This window comes from Trypanosoma theileri (genome assembly GCF_002087225.1).
Source record: "Trypanosoma theileri isolate Edinburgh chromosome Unknown TM35_Tth_17_V1, whole genome shotgun sequence".
In the NCBI taxonomy this organism is placed as follows: Eukaryota; Euglenozoa; class Kinetoplastea; order Trypanosomatida; family Trypanosomatidae; genus Trypanosoma; species Trypanosoma theileri.
In genome coordinates, this window is record NW_021639859.1 from 164,407 (window position 1) to 184,149 (window position 19,743).

The 19,743-nt window shown below is 37.5% G+C and overlaps 5 protein-coding genes across 5 annotated transcripts; all 5 read left to right on the forward strand.

Annotated features, from left to right (window-relative positions):
* Window positions 1-483: 483 nt before the first annotated feature.
* On the forward strand, window positions 484-2,718 carry TM35_000171770 (uncharacterized protein; the record flags this gene model as incomplete). The annotated part of the gene is made up of 1 exon (XM_029026256.1): window positions 484-2,718. The coding sequence occupies one exon, from the start codon at window positions 484-486 to the stop codon at window positions 2,716-2,718; it is 2,235 nt and encodes a 744-aa protein (XP_028882371.1).
* Window positions 2,719-3,639: 921 nt separating this feature from the next.
* TM35_000171780 (uncharacterized protein) lies at window positions 3,640-13,812 on the forward strand (the record flags this gene model as incomplete). Its single annotated transcript, XM_029026257.1, has 1 exon — window positions 3,640-13,812. One exon carries the CDS (start codon window positions 3,640-3,642, stop codon window positions 13,810-13,812), a length of 10,173 nt encoding a protein of 3,390 aa, XP_028882372.1.
* A 704-nt stretch (window positions 13,813-14,516) lies between these two features.
* On the forward strand, window positions 14,517-15,953 carry TM35_000171790 (putative protein phosphatase 2C; the record flags this gene model as incomplete). The annotated part of the gene is made up of 1 exon (XM_029026258.1): window positions 14,517-15,953. The coding sequence occupies one exon, from the start codon at window positions 14,517-14,519 to the stop codon at window positions 15,951-15,953; it is 1,437 nt and encodes a 478-aa protein (XP_028882373.1).
* A 1,223-nt stretch (window positions 15,954-17,176) lies between these two features.
* On the forward strand, window positions 17,177-18,229 carry TM35_000171800 (mitochondrial carrier protein; the record flags this gene model as incomplete). Its single annotated transcript, XM_029026259.1, has 1 exon — window positions 17,177-18,229. One exon carries the CDS (start codon window positions 17,177-17,179, stop codon window positions 18,227-18,229), a length of 1,053 nt encoding a protein of 350 aa, XP_028882374.1.
* A 395-nt stretch (window positions 18,230-18,624) lies between these two features.
* On the forward strand, window positions 18,625-19,626 carry TM35_000171810 (coatomer epsilon subunit; the record flags this gene model as incomplete). The annotated part of the gene is made up of 1 exon (XM_029026260.1): window positions 18,625-19,626. One exon carries the CDS (start codon window positions 18,625-18,627, stop codon window positions 19,624-19,626), a length of 1,002 nt encoding a protein of 333 aa, XP_028882375.1.
* Between the last annotated feature and the right edge of the window lie 117 nt (window positions 19,627-19,743).

The window sequence follows — 19,743 nt, forward strand, 5'->3', positions numbered from 1 at the left end:
ATTATTATTATTATTATTATTATTATTATTATTATTATTATTATTATTAATATTGGTGTATTTTCAGTGAAAGTGTGAATAATTTGTAAGAACGAAATGAGGAATCCAAATAATAATACTGTTTTGCTCTGTGGTTATTTTGGTATTTGATATTTCTGATGTTACGTTCCCTTCCTGATTACTATTATTATTTTCTCTTTATATATGTATATAAATAGGTGCAGGAAGAGGAGCAACCCGTCAAAGCGAATACAAGAGCAAGAAGTTTAACAACAAGAAGAATAACAATAAATAATTGTTAGGTTTATATTTGAGGAAAGAGAAGCTCATTACAATATTAAACGAAAAGAGAAAACCCAACCACCACCACAACAACAAAAAGAAAAAAAAAAATAACAATATACATCTAGAAATAACGAAGGTAGGAAGAAGAAAAAGAGAAAAAAAAAAAAAACATAGCCATAGGTAACCGTATGCTTTCATATGGAGAAGGAAAAAGTTGTTTGGGCCGGTTTTGGCATCTTAAGTATGATGGCACTGGTGTGTTTGCAGCGGCCGTCCATGTCGTTATCGCGTGAAAGACGTGCAAAGCGCATCTCCCGCGCTGAGCGCACAAACTCCCGGCAACGCAACAGCACCTCGAGTCCAATCACAAACGCCACTCCAACAACCACAAGAAGATTAAGCATGACGGCTGGTAAAAACGATCGATCTTGTGGAACGACAACATCTAGACGAGATGGAAGTATGGCTCGTTCAAACTCTACAAATGGGATGATGACAGTTGGTAGAGGAAATCATGATTCCCACTCACCACGAGAAGGACAGGGAATGAATTCTACCGTAGTGAAGGAACTCCCTCACGTGTTAGTGCATGATCATTCGATTCCCAGCGAACAACACACAGCTAGACACCAAACAAAAGAGCAACACCATCTTGCAAAGAGTACAGGAGATGCTGTGAAGAAACATCGACTTATGGAAGAACGGGCCACACAGACAGAAGGTTATACATGGGAAGAATTACGCCGTATGGAGGCTCTCTTATTAGCGCATAATAATAATAATAATAATAATAATAATAATAATAATAATGGTCGTGGAAATGAAGGTGGTGATGCTCTTGATTGTATTAGTCCCATACCGTTTAGAGACGGAGATGATCAAACACCACTCTCTTCTATGGCGATCTATACAAGCCCTATGGCCCCAACAAGAGAAGGAACATTGCCATTATTGCCTCCTTCATTACAACGTGGAGTAGAAACAGAACTGCAGAGACTTGTAGAGGCGGTGCTGAAACCAAACGCTGGTCCTCAAGTGTGGTTTGAACTCTTTACATTTCTTATAGAGCTTCCTCGATGTGTACGGCGTCATTTGGTTGCAACAAAGGGAATTGATCTTCCTTCCTCACTTCCTACTACTACTACTAGTGGTAATACTCCTGTTGTGGCTGTTAGTTCTTCATCATTTAGTGCGAGTCCGTATTCAAATAGTATGGTGCATTTCAGTCGTCTCCAGCGCGAGGTGCAACGACTAATGAAAGGCGAAGTATCTCAAGAAACCAAAATTGGACAATTTAAACTCTCAGATGATGAAACGAAAGTTTTATGGAGTCCACTTAAGGAAAAGGGGGATAGAAAAAATGGAAGATTTTCTCACTTTACTGTCCTCTCTAGTGATGAGGAAGAAATAGAAGGAGAGGATGATGATGATGATAATAATGATAATGAAGATAAAATCAAGGTAGCAGAAGTTGTTGAAGGTATTCTTTTAAAACGGCGTCAGTCGAGGATGATTTCTGAATCCACACAATTTCCTGAAGGAATAATGCCTCAAACAGAAAATTGTGTAGAAACAACATCAACAACATTGGAAGAGACAGATGTAATGGCATTGCTTAGTAAACTGGTAAAACTAAAACATCATACGGCGTTTAGTTCACTGCAGCGGAATTGTGCCGATGTGTCTTTTTCAGTTGATATTGTGGATCTTACAAATGAGGCCCAACGTTTACTCGATAGAGCGGCCATTCGATCGGCGGCCATCACAACACCAGCAACACAGTCATCATTTTCATCTTCTACTACTAATGCTGTGCAGATGCCTTCTACGACACAAAACTCACAGAAGATGTCTTGGACGCAGCAGTCATTTAGACAGAGAGAAGATTGGAATGATCAACCTCTCTGTTTAACTCCACAAGGAACGGGGCGTATCGCTTTAAAAGATGAAAAGACTACTATGCCGTTATCCTCACGTGGGTTGCAGAAACAAGAGAGTAGCAATACCGCAAATATAAACCGTATGGCTTGTAAAAAAGAAGAAGAACAACAACGCAGTGGTCAGTACTCTTTGGAAGATCGTATTGATAATATTTACCGCCTGTGTGAACCACAAGAGAACGCTGCAGCAACACCACCGCGGAATAAGGCACCAGAGCCTTTTGGACGCAACTTAACCACATCCACCATTCCTAGTGCTCTCACAGATGAGAATGGACAACAACGATCACTCTTTGCAAGATCGCAAACACAAGCAATATTGGAAACGCCAAATCAAAGCAGTAATGGTACTACTCCAACTACGGGAGCACGAAAGAAGTTTACCGTTTATGATCGTCTCTACACCCCACCAAAGGGAGTCGCTAAAGTAGCTCCACCAACACCCCCACCAAACTCAGGGAGATCAAAGCCGCCATTTAATGTTTATGTGTGAGTGAATGTCTGTGTGGGGTGTGAAGTGATGGAAAAGGGTCAGAGGGTGTTATTGTATTAGTTCATTGTTGTTTATTTTATGTATTGCTGTTTTTTTTTTTTCTTTACATACGTGTACTTTCCTAGGGTGAAGAATGTGGTTACGTTGTTAACATTGGTATAGGGGTATTTATCTCTCTCTTCCTCTTTAATACTAATATATATATATATATATATATATTATATGCACATATAGAGTGAGCGTGTATGGGTATCAACATAGAAGTAAAAAAAAAAAGAGTTTGCTCATCAAGTATAACTTTGTTACCATTTTTTTTTTTATTCGTTACATCTGTTTTCTTCATTGTTGAAAGAAAAGTGGCAAAGTTTTCCTTATAATAGAAAGAAAAAAAATGAATAAAGGAAGAAAGAACTTGCCGAGAAAACGAAAGGAAGTCTTTTTACTGATTGGTATGCTGGGGTTTTTGATTTTTTTTTTTTTTTCTATCTCTTATCATATCTCATAATGCTGTTTACTAAATACTCTTTACCATTCTTGTTGTTTTTTTTTTTTTTCTTCATTTCTCTTTCTTGTTTTCTGCTTCTCTGTATCTCACCTATTTGTTATCTAGTGGGGTGATTTAAGGTAATAGGGTATAAAAAACACACATACACAGATATATATATATACATATATATATACAGAGAAAAGTGAAAAAGGTCACTTTCCTGTAGTGTATACGGATACTGTACGGACGCAAGAGATTTAATTTGTTTCTTCTTGGGTGGCAGAGAAAGAGACCTTTAACAATCAACATAAAACAAAGAAAAAAAAAAACTAAGCATTTTATATTATTTTTACTAATATATATATATATGTATATATATATATACAGGTGCATTCTTTTTTGTTGTATTTTCTTTCTTCTTTTGTTGTATTGAAATGAATCAATTTGAAAACCTCGGTATTGCTTTTGCGAATATTGTATGTAAATTTCTGGAGGGTATTGATTGCGGGGACTATGATGCCTCACTGCGGCGTATGTTTGAATGCTGTTCTCGAGAGAAAAAAACACTCGTTTCGTTTCTTATGAGAAAAAAGGCTCAACGTTACGAATGTATTTCGGAATGTTCTTGTGGTAAATGGATCAATGAAACTTTAACGGAGATGATGCGAGAGAGTAGTGAACAAACTGTGCAGTGTGATCAGCACGGTGAAAGAACAGATTCAACAAGGACGGATGATTTGACGGAAACATCAAGTGTGACTTTACTAGAGAGGAGTATTGAAACGAATGCTATTGTAACGCAGTTAACAGTCGTGAGAAATACGTTTATTAAGTGTTTATTAGGAACAAGAGAGTCTCCTACATCTAGAGCTACTTCTTCCTTATCTAATCATGATGTACTGCAAGAAATTACTGTGGAGTACTCGGGAGGATTAACAGACTCTGGAGTAAAGTCTATTGAAACGCTTATTGCTTCTTTAAGTAATCGATTAATGCGTTCACATCAATTTAATAGTGGAAATCGAGCATCAACTATTGAGCGAGGCGTAATTTGTGATGGTGTTGAGTTGTATGATCACAATTATGCTCAACTGCTGAGTATAACGGTAGAGGTTGTATGGGCTTTCAGTCTTTGTCTAATTTTAGCAGAACAGGACTCTGTCTTTATTCGTTCTGGTGGCCTCGTCCACTGTGCTAGATTTGTCCTGCGTAATCGTAATCGCTCTCGTGTGCGTGGCGTACAAACTTCATTCCCTCGTCTTTGTGATCTTCCACCGGTGTTCTTTCTTTCACTTAATCTTGCGATAAGTTTAGAGACGCACTTTCATTCTGTACTCTTACATGCAGGGAGTCGTATGTTATTACCATCTGGTATCTATCATCTTGTGTTGAGTCACTCCTGCTATGGGCTTCTTTGCCAATTAGATGAACAGGCGGTGGATCGTGTGAGGAAAGGTGTTGTGCAGACATGTGCATCTGTGATGAAAACCGCACGGCTGACCTGTCAAACGTGGGAAAATGTAGATTGGGGAGTTATTATTTCAAAAACTGGGCTTTCTTCTTCTTATATAGATTATGAATCTTTAGCACAAGATATGGAATCTATTTGGAGACGTCGACAGAAATGGTGGGAGGACTCTACAAAAGATACAAGTCGTGCGGCTGAAGTGACATGGACAAAAGCGCTTCCCATCATTTTAAATGGAACACTTCCATGTTTTCTCTCTACGCATATGCGACAAACAGAAGAGTTTGTATCGAATTTATACGTCTCATTAAAAGGGAACAATAATAATAGGATTGATAAAACAATGGGGGATAATTTTAATACATTGTTTTGTGGTACAATGCAGTTATCTCATATTTTCAATAATCAATCCGTTATGCAAGGTTTTTTAAAAGAATTTTTGGATATTGTTAAAAGATTATTAACCTATTCAAAAAAAGATAAACGAGCGAGAGAGGTGGTTTCTATTGTACTCGCTGGATGTTTCTTCTTTATTCCTGGTACCTATGATGGTCGTCGCCGGGATGCACATCAAATGGAAATGACCCCTTTTCAACCGTTAGTGGAAATTATTTTAAGTGAAGTAAATAATTGGTGTAAGCCAAAACATGCGATGTGGTATTCTATTTCAATGGCCTCACTACTTGGAGGATGTTCAATGAAAACATTAGCTGAAAGATTACCCATTTTCTTTGAAACCATGGGATTATGGTTAGGATCTGCTGATAATACAGATAGAATCGCTATTCTCTATTCCACTCTTCACGTCGGAGGTTTACTATGTGATGTTTGTACAAATCCCACTACAACAGCATTATTTGAATGGGGAAGATCCATTGAAGCTTTTTGTAATTCTGTAGAGAAAATGTTATTAAAGAGTATTGGGGATGAGAGTTGGGAGGAAACTCAACAAAGTCCATCTACAGTAGCTGCAGCCTCTGATTTGTTAATATTTTCTCTTCAACAAGAACCATTTCACTCTAGAGCTTGTCAATGGTTAATGAAACTTTTAGAAATTAAAGCAAAAGTAAAATTTGCATTAAAAGGTTATAGAGGCACTCCTATTTCTCGTGGTCAATTAATTGCTATGCGGACTATTTCAGCTTTATGTGGTTTACAATATTTTCCACGGCATCATTTTTTGGATTCTAAACGAACTGGTACAAAAGATTCTAATTTAGTCTGTAGTATGGTAATGGAATATGAAAATCGAATGAATATATTTTATGGGAGTTCTAGTGAACATAAAGGATATATTAAAGATCGAGTTGCTAGTTTAATTACTATTTATGGATCTTATTATAATCCTGCTGTTACGACGATTGAAGGAACCACAATCTTTTGGCGTAGTGATCATTTAGAAAATGTCTTGGGGTTTGTAAAACAAGCAAAAGAGATTACTCCTATTATTTATGAATTACGTGAAATGGCCTTTGCATACATAAGGCATATAAATACAGAGGGACAAAGTGTAGAAACAATGGAATCTGCACTTCCACTTATTAATATTTTTCTTGTTTCTCGGTTTTGGGTTTCACCTGAAGTGGTACTGGATAAACAGCTTACATTACCAATGATACTTGTAGGAGCTAAAACACCTTTATATGAGGTGGTTTCTCAAGTAGTCATGCCATTCTATTTACATAATAAGAATGATAGTAATATGTCAAGTTCTGCATTAGCTCTTCACCGGTTAGCAGAATGTATTATAACACTTTTGGCAAATGATGATGATGAACATGTAGAGCAATTAGCAGAATATATGATTACACATTTGGCTATATTAAGGAATAGAATGGAATTTACGGTAAACCATGAATTATATGCTGATAAGACGGATGGAAGTAATGTTCCTTTAACAATGGAATCCCATCAAATGGATATTCCCTGTAATGAAAAGAATGAAAATAAAATTTTATTATGTAGAAGCAGATGGAATTGGTTATTAAATATTATGGATTCAAATCTTCATTTACCAGATGATTCTTCCGTTTCCTCATCTGGTGCTCAAGATTGGTGTTCTATTCCTGGTTTACGCAGTGCTGCCCTTATTGACATTTTAGAAGGACTTTCTGTGGTTTTACTCGGTCATTGCAGACGACAGGTACGTCGATTAGCTTTAGTACAACTGGAGTTATTGGCATCTCTTTTACATTTACAGAAAATTCATTGTGAAAGTGCAGCTCGGGCTACATTGAATGCTCGTAATACTAATATCTCTAATGGGGTGCATATGAATACTACTTCCTTTAGTGTAACTAGTAATTATTCTCTCTATAATACAGAAGTGAGTTCTTCACGTTTAGCATTGGCAGATATTTTCACGGAACTGAGTGAACAGTTTACAGATATGTATGCATCTCAGAAAGAACATTATGTACCACTTATTCGCCTATTTGATTTAAGATCATCCGTTTCTCGACATTCTATGGATGATAAATGGGGAAGTGATGTCAGGCGTATGTTTTCACGAGAGTCTTTTACCACAACTTCTATCAATATACAGGAAAAACTTCGATTGTATGGAAAAAGTACAAAACGAAATACATCTCTTCTTACCGCACCTTTTGGTATTAGATGTTTATCTGAAGATAATAGTGCTTCTCTTTTTATTTTTACCTCCACCACGGCATTATCACTAATGATGTATGGATATTGTCCAGGCTCTGCAGTTGTACCGGTGTCCTGTGCGATTACAGGGGAAGTGGTAGAAAAAGGGATGAAACAATATATGGAGAGAAATTCCCCTGTTTGGCGATCGTGTTATACTTTCTATTTTCTCTTATTATGTGTGGATAACTTTAAGGTATCCCCAGATGCTAATCGTTTAACACGTGGGGTGGAATGTAATCGTCCTGGTCATCAACAAGGGGCAAAATCTATTTATCGTGGTGGTCCAGATGCGACAAGTGAAGTTGGATGGCAAATTATGAATCGTCATGAAAAATATCATAAACTTATGAAAGATATTACATTACCTTTAATTTTACATGAAATAAATAATGAGAATAACACACCATACTTTATAGATATGCTACAATTCCTTCTCGTTGGTCCATTAGAAATGGCTTCTACAGGAGTTTCTTCTCTTGTAACCTTTTCAGGTATCATGGATAGTGATCACCCTGTAGTAAAAAGTCTTTCTGGAATTCTTGGACAGATTAATAGTAAAACACGTAAAAATAAACAACATGTTATCAATGCCAGTCTTGTTATTCTTATGCCTATGCTTATAATTATTGGAAGACGATATTTTGTCATGCCACCTGCTACTCCAGGTCGTATGCAAGATACAGTTGCTACAAAACGTACAATAATGGAAACGATTATTAAAGATTTTATTAATTCAATGTTATTAGGTGAACATATCTGTAAGGAATATGGAGATGATATGGATCGTGAACGAGGACCCACAGTGGAAGATTTGGGAAAAACATTAAGTGAAGGAAATGGTGTAGCCGTAAGCTCTTGGTTGGCTCTTCCTTTTATTCCTCCAACAGTTTCTCCTGGTGATAGTAAGAGTCAAAGCAATCATGACTTATATTTGGAAATTAGACCTATCATTTTACTTCGAGGTCTTTTATGTGATTTGATTGGTCTTGTATACTCTAAAGAGACGAAGTATTTGGAACCTCATTTAAGGAATAATCTCTTACCTAGGGTTCTCTATTCTCTAACGTATCAGGTACATTGGTTTCTTCAAGGATATATGAGTTCTCGAGGTAGTTTTTTAAAATCCAAATCCCCAAAGAGTTTGTTTATAGCTATGGAAAAGAGTATTATCGCTTTACAAACGGTTGTATCATCATCAGAACCTTCTCAAGGTGGTAATCGTTATCCTTCAGATTATAAGAATATAATAAATACATTTGCTGAAAAATTCTTTAAATGGTTACAACAGGCATCCCAAACGGAATATCATAACCTTGAAAAAAGTGCAACAAGAATATTTGATCTTGCCGTAACGTTATTATTAGCAGATTCTCCATCTTTAGAGTATGCCCATCGTGTGCTCTGTGAATTGCCTATAGGTAGTCCTGTACATCGAACGTTTTTTGCTTTACTCGTCACAGCACTTCCAGCAAAGTCTGGTAAACAGAAAGAAACGATTCCTTCTAGAAAACAAATGGGTAGAGTGGAATTATCCTATACAAAGACGGAGGCAACAAGTAATGATGCGTTTACGACTACCCATACATCAGCCTCTTTACGAGTTGATACTCCTTTAACTGAATTGATATGGAATCCATGTATAATCTTTTATAGTTTGGTATACTTGTATGAAGATGTGAATGCTGGATGTGTCTTTGATGCCGCTATACGTTTAAAAGCACAAAGTTTTCTGATGCTTCTATGTGGAGAATCTCCAAGTGACCGTTCACATGATCCCTTAGATGACTGGTTGTGTCTCTTGTTAAAAACATATCATCATAGTCGTGGAGAATTGGAACATGCATGTGGTCTTGTTCAAGTTCTTTTTACAATTGCTAGTGGAGATATTCTCTCTGCTCAGCGTAAATCGAATAATCCAGTACAAATACAACGTATTGCACTTAAGCTTCTTACACTTTTTATGCGGCGTGTGGAACCCACAAAGGCGAATCTTCGTACGATTCTTCAAGTTACACAATCGTGTCGAAACTCTATTTCTGAATATGCATTGGCGGAGTTGTGGGGCGGTTGGATAGCGTATGAAGGACGTGAAAGAGAACGTTTTGTATCCCTCTTAGTTACCTTACCATTGGAATTATCAGAGAAACGTCTGGTAACCAATTACATAGATAGTTATATTGCTCATGAGTTAACCAAACAAGGTAAAGCACATAGTGGGAAATTGGATGGTCGTTCACGTGGGGCATATTATAGTTTTTTACTTTTTTCATTTTATCAAATGAAGAGTTTGCGCAGTAAAGTCATTGAAAGTGTTGCGGATAATAATTTTAAAACAGATACCGTAGACACATTATTGGACTCTATACGAGATGATGAGATTCGTCGAAGTTCAACAGGTTGTCTTTCACGCAGTATTAGTCAAGCTGGATCCCAAGGTAACCGAAAGATTAGTCAGGGTGGTGCAGCAAAAAGAAAGAGTTTGTGGGTAGTGGAAGAAAATATTTGGCAAAGTAATGTGCGATTTACTACAGATTATACAAAGAGTGAAGCTGCTGCTGCTGCTGCTGTTGGTGGTGGTGGTGGTGGTCCATTTATGAGAGAAAGACCAATGGATCATGGGGCCAGTAGTGTTTCAAGTGAAGTTCGAGATGATGCTGGAATGATTCGAGAAACAGGATTTGTGAAACCACTTGTGAGTGTCTTATTCTTTGCATCCTGGGCTATAGAGAGACTTCAACCATTAGGTTGGCGTCTATGGAAGGAGTTAGATAGAGATCTGGGAACTATTTCAAACTTTATGCGAAAGGAATCATTATCAGATGCCAAGGGAGTTACTGGATATTGCCCTAGTTACACTTGTGCTTCAGGTGAGGGTGGGGAAGCTGGAGATTACGGTGGTTATTATGGCAATAATAATACGAATACTAATAATAATACTAATAATAATAATAATAATAATAATAATAATAATAATAATAATACTACGACCAATCAAAATAAAAATAACAATACGCCTGCTAATAATAACAATAACAATAATAACTATTATTATAATAGTAGTAATAGTAGTAATAGTAATAGTAGTACGGCTAGTGATGAAAGTCTGCGGAAAAACGAAGATACAGAGGAGGATGAGCGGATTGTTTCCCATGTGGAGCAAACAACATACGGCACTCAGGGATCTTCTTCCTCAGAGGATGAACCGTTAATGGCATTTAACCCTGCAAGTGTAGAAGAAGAAGAAAGAGGAAGAGGAAGAGGAAGAGGAGGAGGAGTGGTTAATACAACGGCAGTCATGCATGAACGTGTAGAATCAGATACGGGCAGTGATGGTACAATGGTGGTGCATGGAAATATTGCCGCCAAAAGCTTTAGAGAAACTATAGAAGCAGAGATGAAACAAAAGAACAAATTAAAGAAAGCCGAAAAACGACAACAACAATTAGATAGTAAAGCTGAAATGACCTTTCGTCTATTACAACGTGATTTCCTTTCTCTATTCCTCCACTTTGCATGTATGTTGTTAGTACATCTTGGCTGTGGTGAAGTACGGCGTAGTGATGGACGTGATGAATTGTTATTACGATTTCGTGTTGTGGAGGCCTCATTTGAGGCACTTGGCGGTCAATTAAAAGGCGCCACATCCGAGTCGAGTTATCGGGCCACATCTACACTTAAACATTGGCTTAAACTCACACTTGCTCGTATACAGCAACGTAATGCCATGGCTCAACGTGATGATGATAGTATCAATAACAATAGTAATAATAATAGTAATAGTAATAATAATATGATTGTGGATAATGGTGGGAGTAATAAAGGTTTCTTTGGTAATTGTGGGGATGCACTATTTCATGATATGTCGTTACTATTTGAACAGGTTGAATTGGATGAAAGCCTTGCAGATTCCGCTTCATCTAGTACAGATGTGGTACTCAGTGAACTTTTCTTAAATATTGCAGGTCAAGGACGAAATATAAGAGGACGTCGATTTTTACTTCGCTGTCTTCATGAATCCACTACCTGGTTACAACATGGTGGATCTGCTCCTCTTAGTGAGACGGAAATGCGGCTTCGACCTCCCATTCCCTTTTCTTATATTTCATTACTCTCTATGAAGATTGCAAGAAGTATTTCCTCATCTCTTGCCTTTACAACGGGTGTTTTACTGGTGAGTTGTGATGGTAGACGACTGTGGATGGAAAAGACAGCAATGCAACTCGCAGAGGCAAGTGCACTTCGCCGTATCCTTGCAGCTCTTGCCTCTCATATGAGGAATGTTAGCAATGATGTTTCTGCATCCGTGGAATCTTCTTTATTATCACAGGATCATATGTGGTGTACTTCTATCTTAACATCATTGGCTTGTTTATTACGTGATATAATTGTTCATGAAACGTATTATTGTACACGAACGCGTACAAGAGAGGTAGAAAATGATAAAACAGAAGAAATGGTGTTAACAACTGTTTTTGGTGTAAATAGTGCATTTCCTAGACGTTATCTTTTATTGTGTTTCTGGATTGGATTTTCATTTTTACTAAAATCAAACATATGGCATGAGGCATGTAATTTATTAGCTATTTTTCATCGCTACGGTTGTAGTAGTTATCTCGTTCATATCTCAGTGCCCACCTTACCTTTATTGAATCACTTATGTGTAAATGTAGCCCCTGATTTTTTGGCTGTACAACTTGCTTTATTTCATCAAGGCAGGACGGCGGGAAATCGACATAGGGGAAGTATTATTTCATTATATGATTCTATGGGTAAGTCTCCTGGTCCTACAAACGATTCGGTATTAAATTATTTAAATGAATATGCAAATGAAAAAGATGAGTGTGCGTTATTTCTTGCTTTTTCAGAGTTATTACTACTATGTGACTGGGAATCCATTAATGTGGAAACCAATGCCCCAAGGTTTACTGCATTTATAAATAAATTGAATATAAATGGTGGTTTGGGTAAAGGTAACCGAGGTGTACAGTCGCAGGGAGATTCTAAATCTTTAAGCTCAACTGTATCGAACTCATTTATACGTTACTTTTGCCATCTTACGGATTTATGGAAACAGTGTCTTGTTAAATATTCAAGTGACTATGAACGGACATTACAGACTTTATCTACTCGTATGACATTTCTTTTAAATGATTTTTTTCTAATGGGAGCCAGAGCCTTTGGGGTTTCTTCTATTGATGTACTTTTACATCGCGTCATTATAACAAAAAATAATTACAAGGGTTCACATGGGGCTGGATTATCCCATTCGAGAAGTCATGCAATAGATCTTTGCTCACTTCATAGCTGTACAGGATCTTTATGTGATAAACACCATTTGTCTGAAGAGAGTGTAGCATTATTTCAACGACTATTTGATTCTTTAGTGATGACACCTCTTATTTTATTATTTCAATCCTCCAAGACTCCATTGTCGTTATGGTGTAAAATTTTAGTTTTTGTGGCTGCACTTTTATCCTTTCATAAACAGAATCACGGATATGTAACGGATCTTTTATTGAAGTTTCTCCCTTATTTGGAGCGTGGATTAAGTGTGGACTCCACTCATAGTTCAGTAGGAGATGAAACCCCTCTTTTTGAACGATTCGTGGTATTATTTCTAGCAGATGAAGTTTTAGAAAAGTTGAAGAGTTTAAAAAGTCCAGTATATACAAACGTACCACCTGGTATCGGCTGTGATTCAAGGAAACAACCACCTTTTTTGGTTTCTCTGGTAGATGATGAGAATTTAATTGCGGCACTGATTGAATACATTGCGAAAGACTCCTTCTCTGTTCGTTCAACAAGAGATACCGCACAGAGTGTCTCTTCCACATCTCTTTTGGAGAGATCAGTGATGCAAGCCTCATCTTTACATACAGAAGAGGGAGGCGGTGCGGTGCTGCCTATCATAACAGCATATAAAGATAATTCCCCTACTAGAGATGATGATGGAAAAGAGAAGCAAACAGCGGAGTGTGAACACTCACAGATTCCTTCATCTGTTGTGCCAGAAGAGTCTTCTAGCCTTTGTGTAAAGAAGAAATCTAGTTTTATTGTTTCTTCCTTATCTCATCGGTTTGGGGAATATGTTTATGAAGTTTGCCCTGGAACCTCCACTGGTGGTGTAGAAATGCTGGATCAATTACCTTTGGAATGCTACAGACCTCCATTACGAGAAAGATCTTCTCCAACTCTTGACGTTGATGTAGTTAAGGCGGCAGAGGAACACAATAAAGAAAGTGATGGTAATGGATTAGAAAAAGTAATAGTAGTAGTAGAAGGAGAAGAAGAAGATAATGGTACACAGGAACATAAACCACTTACTACAAGGGCACGACGATGTCATTCGGATCTAAATCAAGTTTTCATCCCTCGAGATGAAAATGTGTTTCCTTTGAGACGAAATGATGGTAGTGTGGCTTCTCTAAGCACTCTTGATAATGGTGAATTTTACGACACGGATTCAGAGTTACTGGATTCATCTTAATTGTGTAAAGTATCGGAAATTGGGCTCTTTTCTGTAACTTTTCCGCAATTTGTTTTGGTTGATGTTTTCATGTTGTTTTTTTTTTTTTATCTTTATTTGAATGTGCGCATCTCTACTAGTAGGTCAGTTCCGTTTCTGAAGGAATTTTCTTTTTTTTTTTCTTTTATTCTATTGCTTATGGTTCTTTGTTGTTCGTTTCTCTATGCGAAACACAACTCTTCAGTGTTTTTTTTTTTTGTTTGTTTGATCTTTTTTTTTTCTCTTCGAGAATAGGATGCCGTTAATTTGTTTTGTGGTGGAATACTGTTTTTGGTAAATTCAAGAGCAGAGTGTATTAGTATGGATGATTGGTAAATGAAGGGTTACTCTTCAAAATATATATATATACTTCATTGCGTTTCCTTTATTATTCTTGTTTATTTATTCTTATTATCCTTGATTGCATTCATTTACTTGCCTTACATTTATTGCGTTTTGATTTTTATATTTAAGTTTTATCCCTTTTTTTTTTCATTATTCATGTATATATTTATATGTTTCACGTGATTTTTTTTTTCTTTTCGTAAAATTGAATATTTTCCTTCTTTTTCTTTTCTATTTTTCTTATATATATGTATATTTATTTATATTAATCATTATTTAACAGAAGCAGTAGGTTTAGGTTGTGGTATATATATATATATATATATATATATATATACATAATGGCGGGTGGTAGGGTATTTCGTCCCCTTCCTCCGCGGCCATTCGAGGCACGGAAAATTGTGTTGATTCGCTCTACCTTATTATTTACTGTGTCAATGTTTTTTTGCTATTGGATAGGAACAAATGTTGGTACCATTGCGGCGTTATTAATGCTTGTCTTTCTCTGGCTTGGTGGGGCCCTTAACCTTCTGGAGCATCTCTTCCGCTTTGTCACCGTAACGGGAGAGGAGGCGGACTTCCGTGATTTGCTTAGACGCGCTGATATTATGCAGCAACCCAATATTCAAAAAGTCTCTGACCGAGGAGAAAATAATTGGCTTTCGTATGGTTTTAGCTGTATGCAGGGATGGCGACGCACCATGGAGGATGATCACGTGACGATATTAAATGAGGATGGAGGCTTTTTTGGTGTATTTGATGGTCATAGTGGCGCTAATGTGGCTAGATTCTGTGGTGATAATATATTTGAGTTTGTAAAAAAAACAGCGGCTTTTGAGGATAAAAATTATACCAAAGCGCTTTATGATGGGTTTATAGACATTGATAAACACCTTTATGCAAATTACGGAAATGAAAAGAGTGGATGTACGGCAGTGGTCCTTTTTGTAAAAGGGGATGAATTATACTGTGGTAATGCGGGTGATAGTCGTTCTATTCTTTGCCGTGATGGTGAACCCATACCGCTCAGTAATGATCATAAACCGTTTCTCCCCAGTGAACAATCACGTATAGAGCGGGCAGGCGGATATGTGTGGAATCGCCGTGTGAATGGAGCCTTAGCGCTCAGTCGAGCCATTGGGGATTTTGGGTTTAAATCGAATACACAAGTATCGTGGGATCAACAGGCAGTGACAAGTGCCCCAGAGGTTCGATTTAGTCGATTGAATCGTGATCGTGATGAGTTTGCTATTATAGCGTGTGATGGTATTTGGGATGTGTTAAGTAATGAACAAGTAGTAGAGTTTGTACGTTTGCGCATTAAACGTCGAGTTGCCCTTGATGTGATAGCAGAAGAACTGATTGAACGTTGTCTTTCTCCACATCCATTCGGTATTGGATGTGATAATATGTCTGTTGTTATTGTTCAATTCAAACAAAATACTCCTTCACAATCTCCCACAATGGTGAAAGAGAATAACGAAGTGATCACTGGTGAAACTATATCTCCAGTTAATGACAAACAATCATCATCATCATCATCATCTATTATATCTGATGTAGAAAAAAATAAGGAATCCAACACTGTTGACAGTAGCGCTCAAGCAAGCAGAGAAAGATCTTTAGTAAAAGAGAAACAACAGAATGACACTAATCAACTGCCACCTTCATTAATAAAAACCACCGGCGAAGTTGAATCATCATTACAAAGTAGCAATAACGAGAATGATCTTTATATGGAGGAATATTTTACGGAAATAAAGGCAAAGCGAGAATAGTTATGCCTTTTTTTCTTTTTGCGTTCCTACTTTTTCTTTTTCTTTCTCTCTTTTCTTTTTTCCTTTACTCATGTTCTTGGCAATTTTTATGCGTTTTTTTTTTTTTTGTTGTTGTTGTATTTGTGTATTCACCTTTGCTCCAGCTGTGGTCTGGTGTACGGGATAAAAGTGCGGGAATAAGTAAAAAAAAAAAAAAAAAGAAAGAAAAAAAGAAAAGAATAAAGTGAAGAATAAAGAGGCAATAAGAAAAAGAGGAGATAGTTTATTTCGTTCTTCTTGGTAACCACAATTGGAAATGAGTATTGCCAAGAAATAGAAAAAGAAAACGGAATTCACACAGATACACTCATACTTACTTCCACATACAGATGTGACCGGTGAGAGGAAAATGACCGAAAGAAAAAGGAAATATTTACTGCCTGGATATTTTATGGAATTCATTCAATGTGTGGTTTCTTTCTTATTATTATTATTATTATTATTATTATTGTTATTTTTATTGCCTTCTTTTATTTGCTTTGATTGCTCTAGCGAATGGTGCGAAGAACTTTAGTTGAGGAGAGGAAGAAAAGGGGGAAAGGAGGATGATCTTTGCGTTCCCATACCCCTTGTTTGTTAATAACATATTTTTCAATTTTGTCTGAAAAAAGGACATTATTACAAGCAAGGGGGAGAATGAATAAATTAATGAATAAGCAAAGTATATATTTAGATATATACATATATATATATATATATATATATATATATGTCTACACCGGTGGATTTTTGCTGAATTCTTGCTTTTTTCTTATCTGTTTCTTTTTTTTTCCTTTACGCGTGTTTTTCTGTTAACGAAAGACAGTGAAGAAGTAGACTTGTAATAGAAACAATAAAAAAGGAATAACAGAAAAAAAAAGTCGATGAATATAAGCAAAATAAAAAATAAAAGATATGTGTTGTTTGTTTTGCAACAGCTTCGGATTTCTTTTTTTTTTCTTGACATGACACTTGTATTTCACCTTCTAGTGGTATCAAGTAAATTTGTTTTTCTTAGTCCTGCCTTGTAATGGTGTTCCAGTGGTTCTTCCCTTTTTTCTTTATCTGTTTTTTTTTTCCTTTATTTATTTCCTGTATACTACGTATGATACTGTTTTTTTATTCTTTTCTTTTCTTTTATCTAAAGTGACGTGAAGAGTAAAAGGGGGGAAAGTGTAGTGGGTAGTGGGGTATATATATATATAATGACGGACTTTATAGCGGGATGGATGGGTGGACTCTCTGTCCTTCTCGTTGGTCATCCATTTGACACTATTAAAGTATGGCAACAGAGCATAAATGCAGGAAGTGTGTCTGGCTCTTCAAGTTTAGTGCGAAACAATAGTATTAAGGCTGCAATGGAGATGTACCGTGCAGAGGGAATAGGGGCTTTTTATAAAGGTATCTGTGCACCCATGTGTGCTGTGGGATTAGCGAATGGGGCTCTCTTTGGAACTTATAGTTCTATTGTAAATATAATGATTCGCAACGGTTCATCTAGTTATTACTACAATGATGATCATCATATTCTTGTTAAATATTCTCAAACCCACGATCATAGCATCACAGATAGTGAGAAGAAATATCATCGTAGAAATAGTATGGGTAATTCTAGTGATGGCTATCAGAAGCAAGATCTCTCTGAACACCTTCGAACAGGTGGTCAACTGACTGCCTTTGAAAACTTTATTGCTTCCACAGGAGCTGGTATAGCATATGCAACCATTATGAATCCTTTTGAAGTTGTTAAAATACGTCGACAAACAGAACGTCTTTTTCCACATCGCCGTTATCTTGGAACGGTACACTGTGCACGACAATTATATGCAAAAGGAGGTATTAAATCTTTTTTTAAAGGATACACGGCGACACTTATTCGTGATATACCCGGTACTGGTGTATATCTCTATAGTTATTCTACCTTTATTCGTCTCTTTGGTGGTGAGAAGAAGAACCCTAATGTGCCTCGTATTCTTCTTGCAGGTGGCTGTGCTGGGGTCACTCAATGGATCCTTATATTCCCCCTTGATACGATTAAAACAAAAATACAAATTTCAAAAGAAGGAGAATATGTGGGATGGACACGGTGTGCGAGAAAATTATATAATCATCGTGGCTTTATTGGACTTTATCGCGGAGTGGCGCCTGCACTCGTGCGTGCATTTGCAGCGAATGGGGCGGCATTTGTGGGTGTGGAGGCCACACTTGAGTTTTTCCGCAGTGCCGGCATGGAAGACGGTGATGTCTGGCAGTCTTAAGAAGAAATAATATCACATACATACAGGATGAAAAAGAGAAAAAATAAAAAAAAGTATATATAACATCTTTTTATCTTGTATTTTTCGTTGATTATTTCTCTTATTTTTTTTTTTCTATGTGTTTCACTTAGTTTTTCTCTTGCGATTGCTTTTTTTTTTTTCTTTGCAAATCCCATTATGGGATGTGCCTGATTATTATAATAATCACCTTTTTTTGTTCCAAACTCTGTGTATTTGTGTGCCTGTGTTCGCCCATAAAAAAAAAAAAAAAGAACAGCTTCACCCGATTCTTCTCTTTATATATTTTCCCTAAAGCACTCACTCATCCAGAGTTAGAGATATACGCACAAACATACAAACTAGGATAAAAAAAAAAAAAAGAAGAGCATATTATCATGGCAGATCCCTTTTACGATGTGCGCAATGCCCTCACCGTAGGTAATTATCACCAAGCCGTCGCAGAAGCAAGTGGGGTGCGCACAACTCTTCGCAAGGCTGAAGACATCGCAGAGTTTAACGCCGAACGCGATGCCCTTCTCGCACTTGCGCAGATTGGACTCGGTCAGTTCGAGACTGTGATTGCCCAACTCGCCTCCGCCACTCACCCAACACTCAGAGCCGTACGCGCATGGGCAGAGTTCTGCGCCGCCCTCGCAAACAGCGGCAATCTTAACAAAAATGCCAATAATGCGAAGTTGTATGAAACGAATCCCGCTCTGCAAGCGCCGCTGCAAAAATTGACGGAAGCTGCAGAAAATGTCGATCCTGCACGTGTGACGGAGGCCGTACTCGCCGCCTGCGCACTCCTCGCCTCCGGTGATCCCACAGCCGCACTCAAGTTGGCAAAGGGATGGTTAAGTGAGTTGCCAACACCACAAGGTCCGGCTGCAATGCGGCAGCACATGGAACTGCGTGTTATTGTTGTAGAATCACTCCTGCGACTGCGACGTCCCGAGTTGGCACGTGCGGAAGTAAAAAGTATGGAACAGTTGGATGATGAGTCTGTTCTAACTGTGCTTTACTCCGGTATAGTGAGTCTCTACGAGGGAGTGAAAACACGTGATGCCTATGATACCGCACTTCAGAGGTTTAAAGAAATTTCAATGCGTTGTGGACAAAGTGTGCTTGCACACAACCTTATGGCCCTTGCGCATATGGGTCTTGGGGATTTTGCCTCAGCTGAACGTAGTCTTCTCGATGCGTTGGCTATGAAATCTGCAGATGTTGATACCACTGCAAATTTAGCAGTTGTCTCAGCACATCTTGGTAAGGCCGCAGATCCTACAAATCGCTATATTCAACAAGCTGCGGCTGTTGCTGGGACATGGAGTCAGAGCTTTAACGCTATGAGTGCTCGTCTGGATGAGGCGATTCTGCAGTTCTCTACGGCAGCGTAAAGGTGCAAGAGAGTAAGGAAGGATGGGCTGATTAGGAGAAGTATCTTTGCTTTGACGTAGTTAACACACACGCCACGCTTGGTACATTATAATATATATATATATATATATATATAT